This window comes from Lepidochelys olivacea, assembly GCF_965140295.1.
Source record: "Lepidochelys olivacea isolate rLepOli2 genome assembly, chromosome: 8".
In the NCBI taxonomy this organism is placed as follows: Eukaryota; Metazoa; Chordata; order Testudines; family Cheloniidae; genus Lepidochelys; species Lepidochelys olivacea.
In genome coordinates this window covers 70,902,677-70,918,731 of record NC_140418.1, presented here as the reverse complement: position 1 = coordinate 70,918,731, position 16,055 = coordinate 70,902,677, and the positions used below count along the sequence as shown (strand labels likewise).

The 16,055-nt window shown below is 39.8% G+C and overlaps 1 protein-coding gene across 2 annotated transcripts in view; it reads left to right on the top strand.

Moving 5' to 3' along the window:
- Positions 1 to 16,055, top strand: part of LOC311525429 (uncharacterized protein) — a 48,692-nt gene that overhangs the window by 13,199 nt on the left and 19,438 nt on the right. For both annotated transcript variants that reach the window (XM_084637568.1, XM_084637567.1), the window contains exons 8-16: positions 474 to 512; positions 4,306 to 4,350; positions 5,785 to 5,823; positions 6,957 to 6,995; positions 7,912 to 7,941; positions 9,394 to 9,432; positions 10,559 to 10,576; positions 11,628 to 11,666; positions 14,603 to 14,632. In XM_084637568.1, coding sequence (XP_084493694.1) covers positions 474 to 512; positions 4,306 to 4,350; positions 5,785 to 5,823; positions 6,957 to 6,995; positions 7,912 to 7,941; positions 9,394 to 9,432; positions 10,559 to 10,576; positions 11,628 to 11,666; positions 14,603 to 14,632 — 318 coding nt within the window. The remainder of the gene's footprint in view (positions 1 to 473; positions 513 to 4,305; positions 4,351 to 5,784; positions 5,824 to 6,956; positions 6,996 to 7,911; positions 7,942 to 9,393; positions 9,433 to 10,558; positions 10,577 to 11,627; positions 11,667 to 14,602; positions 14,633 to 16,055) is intronic.

The following is a 16,055-nucleotide window of genomic DNA, read 5'->3' as shown; positions in this document are numbered from 1 at the left end:
AAGATGTGTTTTTGTTTTGCCTTTCTTGTTTCCAGCAACTATGCTATACATTTCATACACTCCAATGGTTGTGTAGTCGTATTACTAAATAGCTGTGTACAATCATTTTTCATCTGAACATTACTTAGTTTGGAACTCCTAGAAGAATTTACCAGCTCAGGCTCAGTCCAAGTACTGGGCATTAAATATGAGACTGCAACCTCATATTTAGTAAGTAAATGGAATAATGCCAATATAAACCCACTGAAGAGCTGGCCCAATATGTATATTTAGGTTTGTTTGTGTGGAGAGGGGAAGAGGGTTAAGCTTTCTGTAGTAAACTTTTTAATGGTTTAGGTTGGTGGAATGAAATGACCAAAAAATGTCCCCTGTGGTATTTCATTCCACAAGGTCGTTCTTTTTTCCCTAAAGCAGCAGTTTCCATAGAATTAGTTCTTTACAAAATTAATAATTTATTTCTGATTTGTTTACAGCGTGGATCCTCTGGTTCCTCTCATACCAGCTCTTCTGTAGTAAGTACCCTAACTCCCCTCTATTTATAATTTTGCCCCAGTCTAGCTCTTAGTATACTTGAGTTTCCAAAATTATAGAGATAGAGGCTGACTGATGTTATTCAACACCGTGGTAAAATATGTCTCTGTCAGTAAGCTCAGGGATTCCAAACAGTTATTGATCCACTAATGCATGGTAATAGACAATAACCATACAGGATCTAAGTCTTTGCAGGTTAACTTGTTATTGCACTCAGAACTCACTATCCATATCCTCACTACAAACATGGCCACCTCTACTTTATTAACCAAGCATTAAGCTGATACTGTCAACAAAACAATAAATAAATCCTTGTTTCTTTACTTGTGGTGTTAATGCTATCTGGAATCATTACATAAAATTATTCCACGTAGCTAATTTGTTCTTTCACCCTTTTAAGTGTCACTTTTTTTCTTTTCATTCTGCTTGGATAATAAAAATAGAATGTGCAGTTTCTCTTTTGTTTCTAGCCATTTTCGTTTTTTCCCTCTAATTCATTTACAAAATGTTACAAAACTTTCTGGCCTAACGTCCTTGACATTCACTTAATTCAATAATATTTGCAACACCATCTCCAGTGCAAAACATATGACCCCTTCAACGCAGGACTACTGTTGTAATTGAGTTCATTGTCCATTCCTATTGGCCTTTTAAAATTCCAAGTGTACTTATATATGTGTTATTATGGAACAATTTACATCTTTTTAATCCAAGTTATTTTGGGCACAATTATATTTACACTTAATTTCCTTCCTAGTAGATTTGGGCCTTTTTAAACCCACAGGGTCAAGTTCATCCTTATTTTATCTCTGTTGTCTTGAACTGAGTTAGACTGTATATGTACTTAGTGTATTTATTAGTGAGTTATTTGGGAACAGTTTCCACTCCACATACCCCATCCCCAAACCTTGTTGATTGCAGTTGTATCCAGCTATTGTGACACTCTCTGAATAGGTATTTCTTAAGCAACACTGTTACACAGCAAATACTGATTTCCTTAATCTTCAGTTTCAAGCAATAATTATTCTGTTTTCTCTCTCTTTTCACCATATGTATGGACTAGGACTTGGATTGTCATGGTTTGGCATGACTTGTGTATGGATCTTTTTCCTGGATTTTGCTTACACTTAGGAAACCTTACTAACTCAGACTGGCTCTTGAAGGCGACGTATTAAACTGCTACAGCCCTAGACAGCTCACTTTCATTAGATTTTCTCTCCTCTATACCCAAAGCTCACTGAAGTCAATGAAAAAACAACGAGGAGTCCTTGTGGCACCTTAGAGACTAACACATTTATTTGGGCATAAGCTTTTGTGGGCTAAAACCCACTTCATCAGATGCATGGAGTGGAAAATACAGTAGAGAGCTATAAAGACACAGCATATGAAAAGATGGGAGTTGCCTTACCAAGTAGGGGGTCAGTGCTAACGAGCCAATTCAATTAAGGTGGAAGTGGGCTATTCTCAACAGTTGACAAGAAGGGAGGAAAAATCACTTTTGTAGTGCTAATGAGTTCAATGTAATCGAGGTGGCCCATAAGTGTCTTTCCATTAACCTCAGTCGGATTTGGATTAGGCTCCATATGACTAATTCAGGTCAAATGTCCCCTCAGCACATGTGGTATTTTTTCAGTTCTGATGACTCTTCAGCAGAATCCTTCTGCTACTACTATATCAAGCCTTTCTAGTGTAAAGCAATAGATAAAGGCAGACAAAATGGAATGTGAAACTTCTGTTACCCTTCACCTTACCACACAGGAAATTACAGGAAGGTTATTTTTCTAAAAAGCTATTGTGTTCTAACAAGTCCTTCTACAAAGAAATGGCTGATTTATGGTTTCTTTACAGGGTGTGCACACAGGCGCCGACTTTCCAAAGTGCTGGGGGGGGCTTGACCCCGGCATTGTCCCAGGCTCTGCCCCACTCCACCCTTTTCCCAAGGCCCCACCCCTGCCCCGCCTCTTCCTGCCCCACCTCTTCCCGCTCAGTTCCAACCCCCTCCCTTGAGTGCACCACGTCCTTGCTCCTCCCCTTCCCACCACCGCAGCCTCCTGCATGCCGCAAAACAGCTGTTCGCAGCAGGCGGGAGGCACAGGGAGGGAGTGGGAGGTCTGAGCCATGGGGCCCACCGGTGGACAGGAGGTACTGGGGGTGAGTGTGTGGGGAGCTGATGCGGGGGCTGCCAGCAGGTGCTCAGCATCCACCATTTTGCCCCCTTGGGTGCTCCAGCCCCAGAGCACCCACAGAGTCGGTGCCTATGGGTGTGCAAAGTTCCGCATTGGCTGGCAGTAGCTATATGAGCTGTTTCTTCAAAGTATTAGAGTTGGTTTATTTATTTATTTATTTATATAGTTGATCAGCATTCAGCTCAGTAAGGGCCTGATACAAAGTGAATTGAAATCAATTGAAATACTCCCATTGATGTCAATGGGCTTTGGTTCAGGACCACACGGCAGTGATAGTTATCGGTTTCATCGGGTTCTTTACTTTTTGTTGTTGAGGCCAGCCAAGAGTAGGGCCCCATTGTGCTAGGCACTGTACAAACACAGAGAAGTAGAAGATCCTTACTCCAAAAAGCTTACAGTCTTAAAGTGACAAGACAGACCCAGGATGAAGGAAGGGGCAGAGCACACAAGCAGAGTGAACAATGTGATGGCAACAATTATTATGTTCCATGATTTTTTGTGGTGTGGTATTTAAGATGGGATCAACTACATGGAAGGAAAAGGGAGGGGAAGGGGCAAGGGGAGAGGACGGGAGGAGAGGGTAAGAGAAGCAGGTGTGGATGAAGTTGAGGTGAAGAGACTATGGAGGAGGAGGAGGAGGAAGGAAGGTTGGCTGAACAGTCAGTCAATGCAAGGCAGAGAATATCCAGTCAAAACTGTAGAAAGTTATTGGAATGTCTGAAGGACCAAAGGTACCTGCTTCTGCCTATATTGGCTGGCAGCTCTGGCTGGTTAGTGTCTCCAGTTTTCTCTGAAGCCCCATGACAAGGGGGAAGGGGAGGCACCACTGGGTCCTAGCGCCCCCAGAGTCAGTATGGGGGCGGTCTCCTTCACAATATTATAGACAAGAGGATGCTGGCAGGAGGGGTGGTCCCAGCTGGGTCCATTTGACTGCATCCCTGCCAGTGCTGCTTTTGGCTGCTTCTGCCCCTATCAGCTAGAATCTCAAATTGAAGGAGGGAAATTCTTTTGAGGTGAAGGGCAGGAGAGCGGATGGAGACATCATGGAATGTGGAATCTGCTCTTGTCCTTCATCTCACCAGGGAGATAACCAGAGGGAGTTCTCTGTTCCTAAAACAGTAGCTCAGCTTAGCAAGCCCTATTACAAGGAAATAAATTATTTCCATTTTCTTTATCATATATCCATGTTTCACAGGACAGCAATAGCTATTCCCAAGTCAGCCCTCTTTCTCTAGTTTGTAGAGGGTATCTCCATGATGCAACTTTTAGCAACTTCCCAGGTGGAGAATTAGTTCCCTACTTCTGTTGTGAGGGGTTTGATGAAGGGCTACATTCCTAAGGATAAAATTATATGGAAACTAAGAGGATGGCTGAGGTTATCTTACTGAAATGGAATTGTTCCAGGCAATCACATCATATGCGTGTGCCACAGTTACTGACTCAAACTGTATGATAACATCCACCTGTACGTATCCCCAGTCTCCACATACGGCTGAATGGCAATGCAGACTTTTGGTGCTGAAAATTGAAGATTTCTTTTCCCGTGTTTCATAAAGCGTGGAAATAACTGGCATCTTCTTTCTTTCAGGTTGGAGTCATTTCTCCAGGAGGAGGCCGGGGTGGATGTGTCCCAGTAAGCACTTTTCTCATCCTCACTGAATTTTGTCCCAGTGTGACTATTTTAACTACAATGCTTAGCTATCAGTTACATTAGTGTTAATGTGGGAGCTTTTGTTTTATAGCAAAAGTAATGTAGAAAAACTAAGAGATTATTTTGACAATGTACTCAAGTAGAATAGACTCAGCTAATCAGAAGGCAAGGATGCTGCCCAGTTCATAGACTCATAACATTCATAGACTATGCCAGTCTGTGTATTCTGATTTGCTGCTGACCTCAGAATTCAGCAGCTGTAACTCCACAATAAATATCGCTACTTCCATTAAAGGAAGTGTTATTAAAGGAACACTGTCAGGTTAAAAATCTTCGACAAGTAAATCCAATTATCCAGTAAGGCGCTAAGCACACTCAGTTCCTACTGAAGTCTGTGGGTTGAGAACACTCAGCACCTCACAGGACTGAGTGCTTGGAGAACATCTGAAACATTCTTATCATGAGAGGTTGGAATAAATGAAACTCACTTCTACATGAATTTTGAAATCAGCAGAGAGAAACTAAAATTTAGTAATCAGTATTTACCTTTATTTTGGAAAAAAAATCCTTGCTTGTGTTACTAACAACACGTAAGATTGTTAATATTAAAAGAACTTTTAAAATATACACTACTTTTTCACCATTTTTGCTGGTTCTTGACATTTTACCTTACATTCACTTTGAACAATGAAAACAGGAGGCTCCATTTAACTTTTGCTTCTCTTCAGTTTAAGCTTTCTGTTTTACATGCACTAGCAAAATACTACAATGCTGGGCTGTGTAATGGGGTCTACAAACCCCGTACTGAGCATAAACAGAAGGGAGAGGAGAATCTCTCCTGTTTACAAGCAAGCAGTCATAGAGGCAGGCACCCATAGCTGCAACCAATAAAGGAAACAAGGCCTGCTATAAAGGGGAGAGTACAGAGAAGGAAGAGGAGGTAGAAAGGCCTGGGACAGCAAAGGGGCAACCTGCACCTGCACCAGGCTCCCTCCATGAACACAGCCAAGAGACTGAAACAGACTGCTAGGTCCAAGAACTGCCCTGACTGAGAGCAAACTAAGGAAGGCCAGTCAGGAGAAGCAGAGGTCCCTCAAAAGACCATACCAGGAGACAGTGGCAGGCTGCAAACATAATGTGGGCGATTTTTTAAAGCAAATTTAAATTATTTTTCTATTTATTTACAAAATCATCAAACATTTCTGTTAATACCAGCATATATTAATTTATTTAGGGCCAGAATGTGCCTAGCCCTTTTGTGGAGGTATAGTGCAGAACTGGGGGGAGGCATCAGGATCTTTTGCATCTCCCAGACTTGAGGACCAGCTAGAGTTGAGGTTCTGTGTACTTGTGCTTACTCTTCTGTAATAATTACAACAACAATAACAAAATAAGTACTTTCTGTTTCCTCTACAGGGCACTTATGGCATATACAGCAAATATGGCTGTAAAGATGTAAGTATTCGTTTCCCTCTGTATTTGATGTTGTCTCCCAAAATACTACTCAATAATTCAACACTCTGTTGCAAATTGTATTAGATCCATTACAGTCATTGTGTTGCAGAGTTAGATTACTTTGGATAAAGATGAGGCAGGAGCTAGAGGATGTCTGAGGTTAGTTAGCATTATGCTGAAACAAAATTGTCTCAGTTAACCAAGCACAAATATGTTGTAGGGTTACTGACCCAAAAGTAAATGCTAATTGTCAATAACCATTCCACTGATTTTTTAGTGGTCTGATATCTCAACATTTGTATCTCTAAAACAAGAAAGGCAACCATAATTGTTAGTTTCTATCCCCAGTTCCATATTCTGCATAACTATTCCCTACATTCATCTGAGATGATGTTCTTTGTATTATTCTTAGTCAAGTACTGCCTGCTTTTCGGATTCCTCTTTTAAAAATGTAGTATATCACACTCACTGCTCAATTTAACCCTCCTTTTCTTGGTGGAGTTCCCTTTGCATGGCTGAAAAACATGTCCCATAATATCAGTTGATTCTTTTAGCAACGCTTTTTTATTTTTGTATTAATCTAGAGAATTTATGTACTGTCAACGTCCATTTTTTCTTATAATTGTATTGAAATGACATTATTTTCTATTTCTATTTTGAATGCCATTGAAACGAGCAAAATATTTTCACCAGAAAGGTGGCACTTTCTCTGATGTGTACTGAGAACTGAGCACATGATCTGTTTACAATGGGACTACTGCCATGCTAAGCTTAAAGTTAGGCTTATATTTACATGCTGTGCTGGAACATGACCTAAACATATGAGTATAAACTTTAATTTCAAAAGAACACCATCCATTAAACTTACATATGATGTAATGTAGTTGAATGATGGAAGAGTCTGATCTCAGTAACCTTGGCATAAATCCAGAGTAGCTTAACTGAAGTCAGAGGAGTTACTCTGAATTTATTCAGCTGTAACTGAAATCAGAATTTAGCTTAATATTTGTACCTTCCCCTAGTCCTCCATGCCACCAAACAAAGAATTCCATGTAGGTTTCATTTCCAAAAATGGTATTTTATTGAAACACGCCATTTTACAAAGAAGTAACTGGTCTGTGGTTTGTTTACAGAGTGCTGTCTCAATTAACACCGGCATTTCCTATGGCCAGGTAGGAACACATTCTCTACTGTATTAACCAGGTAGGCCCAAATGTTGCCCTACTGTGGGGAAATTCCTGGGAGGACCTTAGAGAGGGATGTCCTGAAATTATTAGGTAATATTACTAGCCCAAATGATTTCAGCAGATGAATGCTGCAGTTATGGGGCATTACATAGCTCCACTTTGTTAATTTCCTTCTTCCTGGTTAAACTGACCCTGGATTAGTCATTTTTTCTACAAACGGACAGCAGATATTTTCTATTTTGATTACTATTGGAAACAAACAAAATACTTTCACCAGAAAGGTTTTCTCTGGTGGATACTCGGAACAAAAAGCAAAATTTACACATAGGCGTTTCCTCTGATTCTGCCGTATGGGAAGTGTATGTGTGGGTCAGTGTGGTGGGAGGTTTCTGGAAATTGTTTTAAACTTCGAACATTTCTGTTCATATGGAGAATTCCATTTCTTCCAGCTGGCTCTGTTCCTACAGTCTTCTATGTTCTCCTGATGTTTCTACCTCTGATCAAGGGAATCAAAGTCTAACTTTCTACTGTCAACGTATGACTTATCTTCCATTTCAAATAATCATTTCACTCTACCTAACATTCCACCTAGATTTATTACTTCAACTATTTGAAACTTTCTTTTCAACATAAATTTGTTGTGTATGAAACTGGCAGAAATAACTAGGTATTGTACTAGAAACAATGGTGACAGTTGGGTTACGATAACTCTTGTGCTCCCATTAATCTGTTGCCTGTGTTATTCATTAATTGCCCCACATAAGAATACTTTTCTTTCAAATGTTTCATGCTTTGGCAATCCAAGATCTTATAGCTATTACTGTCTCCTGTCTGATAGGTACTGAATTAAATTTGGCAAACTCTTTTCTAAGTAAATAATTGGTTTCTGTATTCTTTACAGTCTGTCTCCACAGGCAGTGGTATTCAAAAGGTAAGCACTCATTCTCTGTTGAATTTAAAGGGTCAGATTCTCTGCAGGTGTAATGGGTATAGCGCCTTTAACTTGAATTAAGCTATACTAGTTTACACCAGCTGAGATGTTGGCCCAAAGCTGTTTCCCATATCATCTCTCAGTAACCGAATACTTGGTTTACTAGTTGTTAAATGCATTAGGCTTATGAGTTATATTATGGCAACTTTTGTTGACAGGTTGACTGTACTGTGGATAAAGTACTATAGTTACAAAGCTGTCTATGCTTTTTTTTTTTTTTTTTAAGACATCATAGGATGGAAGGCACTATAGTTTTTGTTACAAAGGGAACTTTAGGATGAGATTGATCTAAATTCATCCCTGATGTAAAGCCAATGGAATTAGCACCAGGGATTAATTTGGCCCATAATATTGAAACCGAATAGTCTCAGACAAACAATTGGAGTACAAGGATGTTGTACATGGACTGAGTCACTATTGTATGGAAATGATTGATAAACCCATAGTAGGCAAACCCCTACACTCAGATTTGTGACTCGTCAGACCTCTCCATCCAAATCACCATAAGTATGGCCACCTCAATTTCCTATTTATTCTAGCATTAAAAAAATACCATGAGGTTTTTTAAAATTACCTATTTTTAAAATCAAATGACCCAGTTCTCCCTCTCATCAGAATTCCCTTGTATATGCAATAAAGTCACTTCCTGTCACGGTAATTACTCCACTCAAGAATACGGGCTATTTTCCTTTTTTAATTCAGTCAAAACAAACTTTTCGCCAGAAAAACAACATTATGAGCAAAACAACATATTACTATTGAGTTTGCTTTAATTTTCAAAGGATCTCCATATTAAACCTTCCCATAGAACAGGAGTGAATGAAAGGACACAAAACGGAGCGTGCGTCCTCTTTTGGCCTTCCATCCAAAGGACCCGCTTCAGCAAGTCTCCATGTCCGGGTCTATAGATTCGGGTTCGCGGGGCTCATGCTATGACACTAAGAACAGCTATGTAGACCTTGCAACTAGAGCTGTAGTTCAGGTTCTGAAGCCCATCCTCCACCCTAGGCTTCAGATGCCGAGCTCCAGCCCAAGCCTGAACATCTACACACTATTTTTAGCACTGTAGCACAAGCTCCTCCAGCCTGAGTCTGTAGGCCTGGGTTGTGAGACTCACTGCTGGGGGCTGCAACTTGCCCTCCAGTGACTCACTGTTGGCCTTGGGTAAATCACTTAGCTCTTGGTGCTTCAGTTCACCCATCTGTAAAATGGGGATAATAATACTTTTTGTAACATGGTTTCAGATATATAAATACGCTATATTGTGTAAGTGCTAGTCATTATCATTCCATCAAACTTTTAAGTACAGAGAGGTTTCTTTTCATGAAACAATACTGCATTTTAAATAAACCCCCATTATGAGAAAATAACTTGTTTCTGGTTTCATTACAGCCAGTGTCCTATCCCGACAGCAAACCTTATCCTCCTGTGGTAAGCATCCTTTCTCCACAATTCTTAGAGTTATGAATCCAAGTGCTTCTGAATAGCCACATGCTTAGCTCTCAGATAGATACAGCAGTCTGGTTGTTGGGTGGAAGCTTTTGTTGAGCGGGATTATATTACTGATGCAATTATGCATAGAGAAAGAGGCTGACTAAATAACTAAAAGTTACATAGAGAGTTAAGAGATCACTGCAATGATTTGATGTATACAGAAATGAGATTGTCCCAGTCAGGTTACAGGAATGTTGTTATTGACTCACCAGTAGATGATTATGTTCTGTAATTGTATAGTGGTCTGATTCACTGCTGATCCCAGAACTCACTAACCATTATATCTACCTCAGACAAGGCCACTTCATTTTCCTGTTTCTATTGCAACTTTCTTCTGTAAACTTACTTCAGTCTTTAGTTTCCAGCTGTTGTAGTTCTGTTGTACCCATTCACTTTGAAATCTTTCTTTCAGACTAAAATAATTTCTGCCTAAAAATGGATGAAATATTTAGGGCTTGTTTCAGAATGAAATGTGGCAAAATACCCTTTTTTCCATTTGCCTCCAGTAACCTTCTTTAGTACTAAATCCTTCAGATTCCACTATTCTTGGTGTAGTCAGCTGACTGAAAAGCTGAATATCTCTCACAAATGATGGGTGTTAAATGTTTGGGGCTATGGACACCTCACCATGCGTTAGAATCCCCCCCCCCCCCCATCTCCACACCCACAATATTCTAAGGTACAAAGAGACTCCAACTGACTCCCGGACTTTGGATCAGACTCTTGGATCTGTGTACTCTATAGGAAGACATAGACTACTATCATTTTAGTTGCCACTCAAATGAACAGAACTCTTTCACTAGGGGACAAAAAAAGTCATAGTTTCTACTGTGTACTCAAAACTGAATGGAGAAGTATAAACACTACTTTAATTTTCAAAGAATCGTCATACATGGTAAACCTTTTTATAGCGTAGATGGTGCAATGAAGAGAGACAAAATAGGTTGTGCACTTGCCTTTGGTCTTTCACTTCACCCAGGCAATAGGGTTCTTTTTCTGAAGCAGTAGTCTATTTTAAACAAACCCTTACACAAAATAATCAGATTTCTGGTTTCTTTTACAGCGTGAAACTCTCCCATCGGTAAGCATGTTTTTTTTTCTTCTGTATTTATAATTTCATGCTATTATGAGCGCAAATCCTATGCCTGGTTTCTCCCATATGGAAGGATGTCCATGATCCCTGCAGAACCAGTGGGACTGATCTGTATGGAAGTGGCACAGGATTCTAGGTGGATTGCTGTTAGGAGGTGGAATGGAGCGTCATCTGAAAATTTTCATTACACTAGATAAAATGATCAAAGGACAGATACTACGCATCCATATAATGCCCAGGCAGAGAGAGTGAGGGAACATAAAGGCTCGTCCCCAACCTATCATGGCCCACTTAAAGGCGAGGCAGAGTTCCAGTTTGTTCAAGGGCAGCTCTATCCCTATTCACATTGCAAATGCACAAGGTGGGAAGGGGACAGGGCAGGGAAGAGGCAGCAGCAAGGCTCCATCCCCCCCCTCAAGCACCAACAAGCTGAGCACTGTGGTACTGTCAGCCACAAAGCGCTGTAGTAGCAGATACTCTAAGGCTCTGTCTACACTGTGAGCTAGGGTGTGGTTCCCAGCTCACGTAGACATACTTGTGCTAGCTCTCATCACGTGGCAACACAGGCTAGCTGTGCCAAGAACAACCCCACCTGACCCCTGTGGGGTGCGTACTCAGTATGACTAGCCTGTGCCACTGCTCACCGCTGCCTGCTATGCTTCTGTTTTTAGCACACTAGCTCAATGAGAGCTAGTGTGAGAGTGTCTACATGAGCTTGGAATCACAACCCTAGAATTAGACATACCCTAATTTAAGCTAGGGACCTGCCTGCCCCCTTGCCAGCCTGCTTCCTGAGACCTGCAGAGCATATATCCGCCACATCTGAGGATCTAGCCCAGAATTATATCCAGTTTATTTTTAGTTTCAAAGAATCTCTAGAGTAAACCTTTCCATAGTTTCGTGTGGGGGAAATGGGGAGACAAACTCAAGTTTCACTTACTCCTTCACTCCCTTAATCAGGGAAGTACAAATCATTCCTTTCCTGAAACTGTATTTCATTTAAACAAGCCCAATTAAATAGCCTCTGGTTTCTTTACAGATCTTGGCCAATTCTGGACACAGAATTATCCATGTACAAGTAAGCACACTTTCCTGATTGTGTTTAGAGTTTTATCCCAACATGCCTCTGAGTGAACTGAATACTTATTCAGCTCCAGTGGATTAGTTGAATGGGAGCCTTAGTTGAAAATGGACAAACTATGGACAGAGAGCTAGGAGATGTCTAAGATTATCTAACAGTGGTCTCGGCAAGTCAGGGATACTATAAATTAGTGACTCACGACTATGCCATTATTTTCAGTAACAATACAATATGGAAACCTTTGATTCTTTAGTGCTCTCAATATCTACATGACCTTAACCATCTAGGCCTGCTTATCTTCCAAGGCCAGATCATAAGGTGATGTAAACTAGCAAAGCTCCACTGGAGTCCATGAAGGTAGATTGATTTGTACCAGCTGAGGATCTAGCCCTCCGTTTTATTCAGCATTAAAAAGATTTTGCAGGTTACTAGTCACAATTGTAACCTGAAGGTTTACAAGCTCTTTCACATGGTAATAACTAGTTTCTGATTTCTCTACAGAGTTCTTCCTCATATGAGATGAAAGTCCATACTCAAATAAGCATTTTCCCCTCTGTACTTATAATTTTGTCTCAGCATGTCTCTTTGTAACTGAACAATTAATTTAATTAGCAATTAGATTATGTCCATTACTTTTATTGAAGGGTTACATCATACTTTTATATCCTACAAGGAGATAAATGGCTTCTCGATTATACATAATCGTACCCCAAGGCAAATAGTCACTAGCCCTCTGCTCTTCTTCTTCCCTATTATAATCAGCAAGGCCATGGGCCAGATTCTCAGTTTCAATGAAGTAGCTACACCAGTTTACAGAAGCTGAGAATCTGGCTCAGTGTGTTTATGACTTTCATGGCAAAAAACAGTTATTTTAAAGATATTTTATACACAGTTATGGATTTGCCAGCCCAGTATGGAGTGAGATCCCTCCATGATTTTCCCCCCTAATTTGGTGTGATAAATGGTCACTAGAGTAGAATATTTGGTTTTTGAAATGCTTTTAAACAACATTATGTTGTAAAGTGAAGAAGATATGTCTCATAATTTCACATGATTTTTATTTTAAAGTTGTATACCATAGCTTTTCTTTTTAAAAAAAAACAACCTGTAATTAAACATTTGCATTTTGCATTTGGCCATGGCAAATCTGTATTAAGGCAAATCTGTGTTTGGTGAACAGGATTATTTGGACCCCTTGGAAGTACTATAAAATCAAACAGAACTTATTATATAAAATGGCATTTTCTCTAAGAATATGACAACTGGCACTAGATAGAGTGGTGGAATAACAGGAGGGAAAACTGAACCTCATCTGGTTTTTCATACCACAAGTATAATATGGTTTCTTTTCTTGAAACAATATACTATTTGAACAGTTCCTCATCAAAAAGAAATTGGCTTCTGGGCTCTTTATAGAGTGGACACTGTTTCTTGGGCAGCAGCAATATTAATGTACCACATTAAGAACTTTGCCATTGACTTGAGCAGGAACAGTAGAATTTTGAAACTGCTTCCCAAATATTTTAGCCATTGTTTAATTCTAGTTTAGGTTTCCCAGAACTTTTTGGATTTATTTCTGATTATTTTTTCTGAAAAATCATCTGTATGATCCCTAATAGATGTGTGTAAAATGTCAGGGCCCCAAAACATCCTTTATCCATATTTTTGTGTTTGATAAGTAGAGGCAAATCCATATATTCCACTCAATAGAAGACATAGTCCACTTTCTCTTTGGAAACATTACATACATAACCAGAATTATCTTGTTGAAAGACTACGTTCTCTTACTTAGAAAGAACCCCCACATGAAATCTTCCCAGAGATGTTCTTTGTACAAACAGTACACTCTTTTAATAAACCCTGTTTCCAGGTGATTTCTGGTTTCTTGTAAAGAGCTCACAAAAAAGCCAGTCCTATGGCAAAGTAAACCTCTCCCACCGCAGTTTTGCTTCAATGTGCTGCTTTCTAACTAAACATGTGCTTACCATTTGATTATGGCTAATAGTCGTGGTTGTTGGAGCCTTGCTTAAATAAATGTGATTAAAAATAGAGAGAGGTGAGTGAGATTCTTTGCAAAAGCTCATCTATCTCGCCAGTTTGGGATTCTCATGTCATGTAGAGCCAATATGGCCAGCATCACCTTCTAGTGTATGTAGAATGACGTAGTACATTACTTTGCCCCCAGTAAGCCCAACATAGTAGGTGTTGCAGGAAGAGAGGACATGGCCAAAACACTGCTGTACTCTATCAATTGCCAACTATGGAACAGTCCCTTGGGGAGATTCAGGGGTTGTCTACACTAGATCTGACACTACCACCAGTGTGTTAGAATAGACAGTACTCACCCATTTTTACCACAGTTTACTGATGTAGTGATAAAACCACTTGTGCCTGTTCTACAGTAGTGGATCATCTGGGACTAGCAGGAGGGTAGCACATCCCACTGGGAGTAACATATGAAAATTTCTACTGTGGACATGGCTACAGTGGAGTCTTCTCCCTCCTCTAGTCTTTCCCTCTCACATATAGGCAAATAAAAATAGGTGTCTTTTGAGCAAGCAGTAAAAAATTCAACATACAAACCCATTTACAAAGAAATAAATGGTTTCTTCACAAGGTTGTCTTCATCACAGAGCATCAGTATCTTTGGCCACTTAACCACCTTACAAACAAACAGAGCCTATTTGACTAAAAATATTACATTTCTCAAAATGAAAATTGTCTACGTATTCAGTTTATTTAATATTTGGAGGAACCCCACCCATACTAAACCAATCCATAGTGCAGGGTGGATGAACAAAGGGAGGCAAACATGGAACCTCCTGTGGTCCTTCACTCCATCAAACAATTTATAAGTTCCTTTTCTTGAAACAGTGTTGTATTAAAACAATCTATTTTACAAGGAAATGACTAGGTTTCTGGTTGCTTTACAGGGTGGACAAAGAGTCAATCCTTGTGATAGAGTGAGTATTCTTCCCTTCCCTACTTCCTCCCACCCCCCTCTCACTGTACTTGTGTTTTTACCTAACTTGCCTCTTAGTCCAACTCACAACAAAACATTTATTTACTACTTCCATTAATTGTTCTGTAGCAACTTTTGTTGAAAGGTAGCATTACTATGGCTAAAGCAATAGAGAGATCTAGAGGATGATGGTGGCTACTTAAATGATAAGTACAGCGTCTTCCTTTTTTATGAGGTAATAACAATATCCTGGGTTGAGTAAACTCTGAGGTTGAAAACCAAGGTGTATAGAAAGAAAACAACTCCTTGGCCAGAAGTGGAGTTTACTAGCCATCATATGATTTATTACCAAGTTGAAAGGTTGTTCAATTATAATTCTTTATTACACTGACATTTTTAATTTATTTTTAAAAGTTTCAATTAAATAGAAGAAAAAATACAAATAAACCGGGCTGTAAAACTGCTGAGACAGAAATTGTTTAAAAATTAATTTCCTCCTCCATGTTCATTTTTTTTTCTTCTTATCCAGGTCAGTAAGGCATTTCTCCACAGTATAACTCTAATATGTGTGTTTACATTGCATTGCAAGACTGAATTGGGGCACTCAAAAGACTGGAATTCCCTCACTGTTTAAAAAAGAAAAAATAGAGACGAGAGTAGTTGGCCCATTAGGGAGAAGACTGTTATTCAAATGTTGGATATGTCCCCTGAGGAGTGACTTCAGGGCATGAAGTTTTCTATGTGGAAACCATGTGTACCAAGGGGGAAATTTTCAAAGGAACATGGAATAGTTAGACACACATCTCTTATTGAAAGTCAGTGGTCACCTTACTCTTATTTTTGCCTTTAAAAAATCTGGCCCAAAGTCCTCTTGGCACACAGGTTTCAAATTTTTAGCCAAAGTAAGGCAGCTACAGAAAAGTGGCCTGATTTTCCAGAGACATGAGTGGTAGCTCCTATAGACATGAGTGGTAGCTAGAGATGCTCATCACCTCTGAAAGTCATCAGTTTTACTTAGATGCCTATAATATGGATTTGGAGGCATGTCCTTAGACACACAGATTGGAAAATATTGGCCTTAGTACTTAGGTGCCACACTGTGCTATTTGTACAGGACTTTGTGCAGAGCTCGACCACCATAGGGAGATTTTGAGAATTGTGCAGAAATTTTGCCTCCTAGAGCCCCCAGGGCTACAAGTTACCCAAAATGGGCCTGGAGAGAGGAGTGCAGGTTGGGGCCACACATGCTTCCCCTCTCTACACACCAGCCAGTGTCAAAGCGCTCTGATTGTGACAAAATCCCCCTGGCAATTTCTTTTAGATTGGTATGGCTTGGCAGTGCCCCTCATATAGGCCAATGTATAATTCACTAATTTGGCCCATAATTATCCAGGGTTTATTTTTGGTTTTGTTGTTTTTTTTTA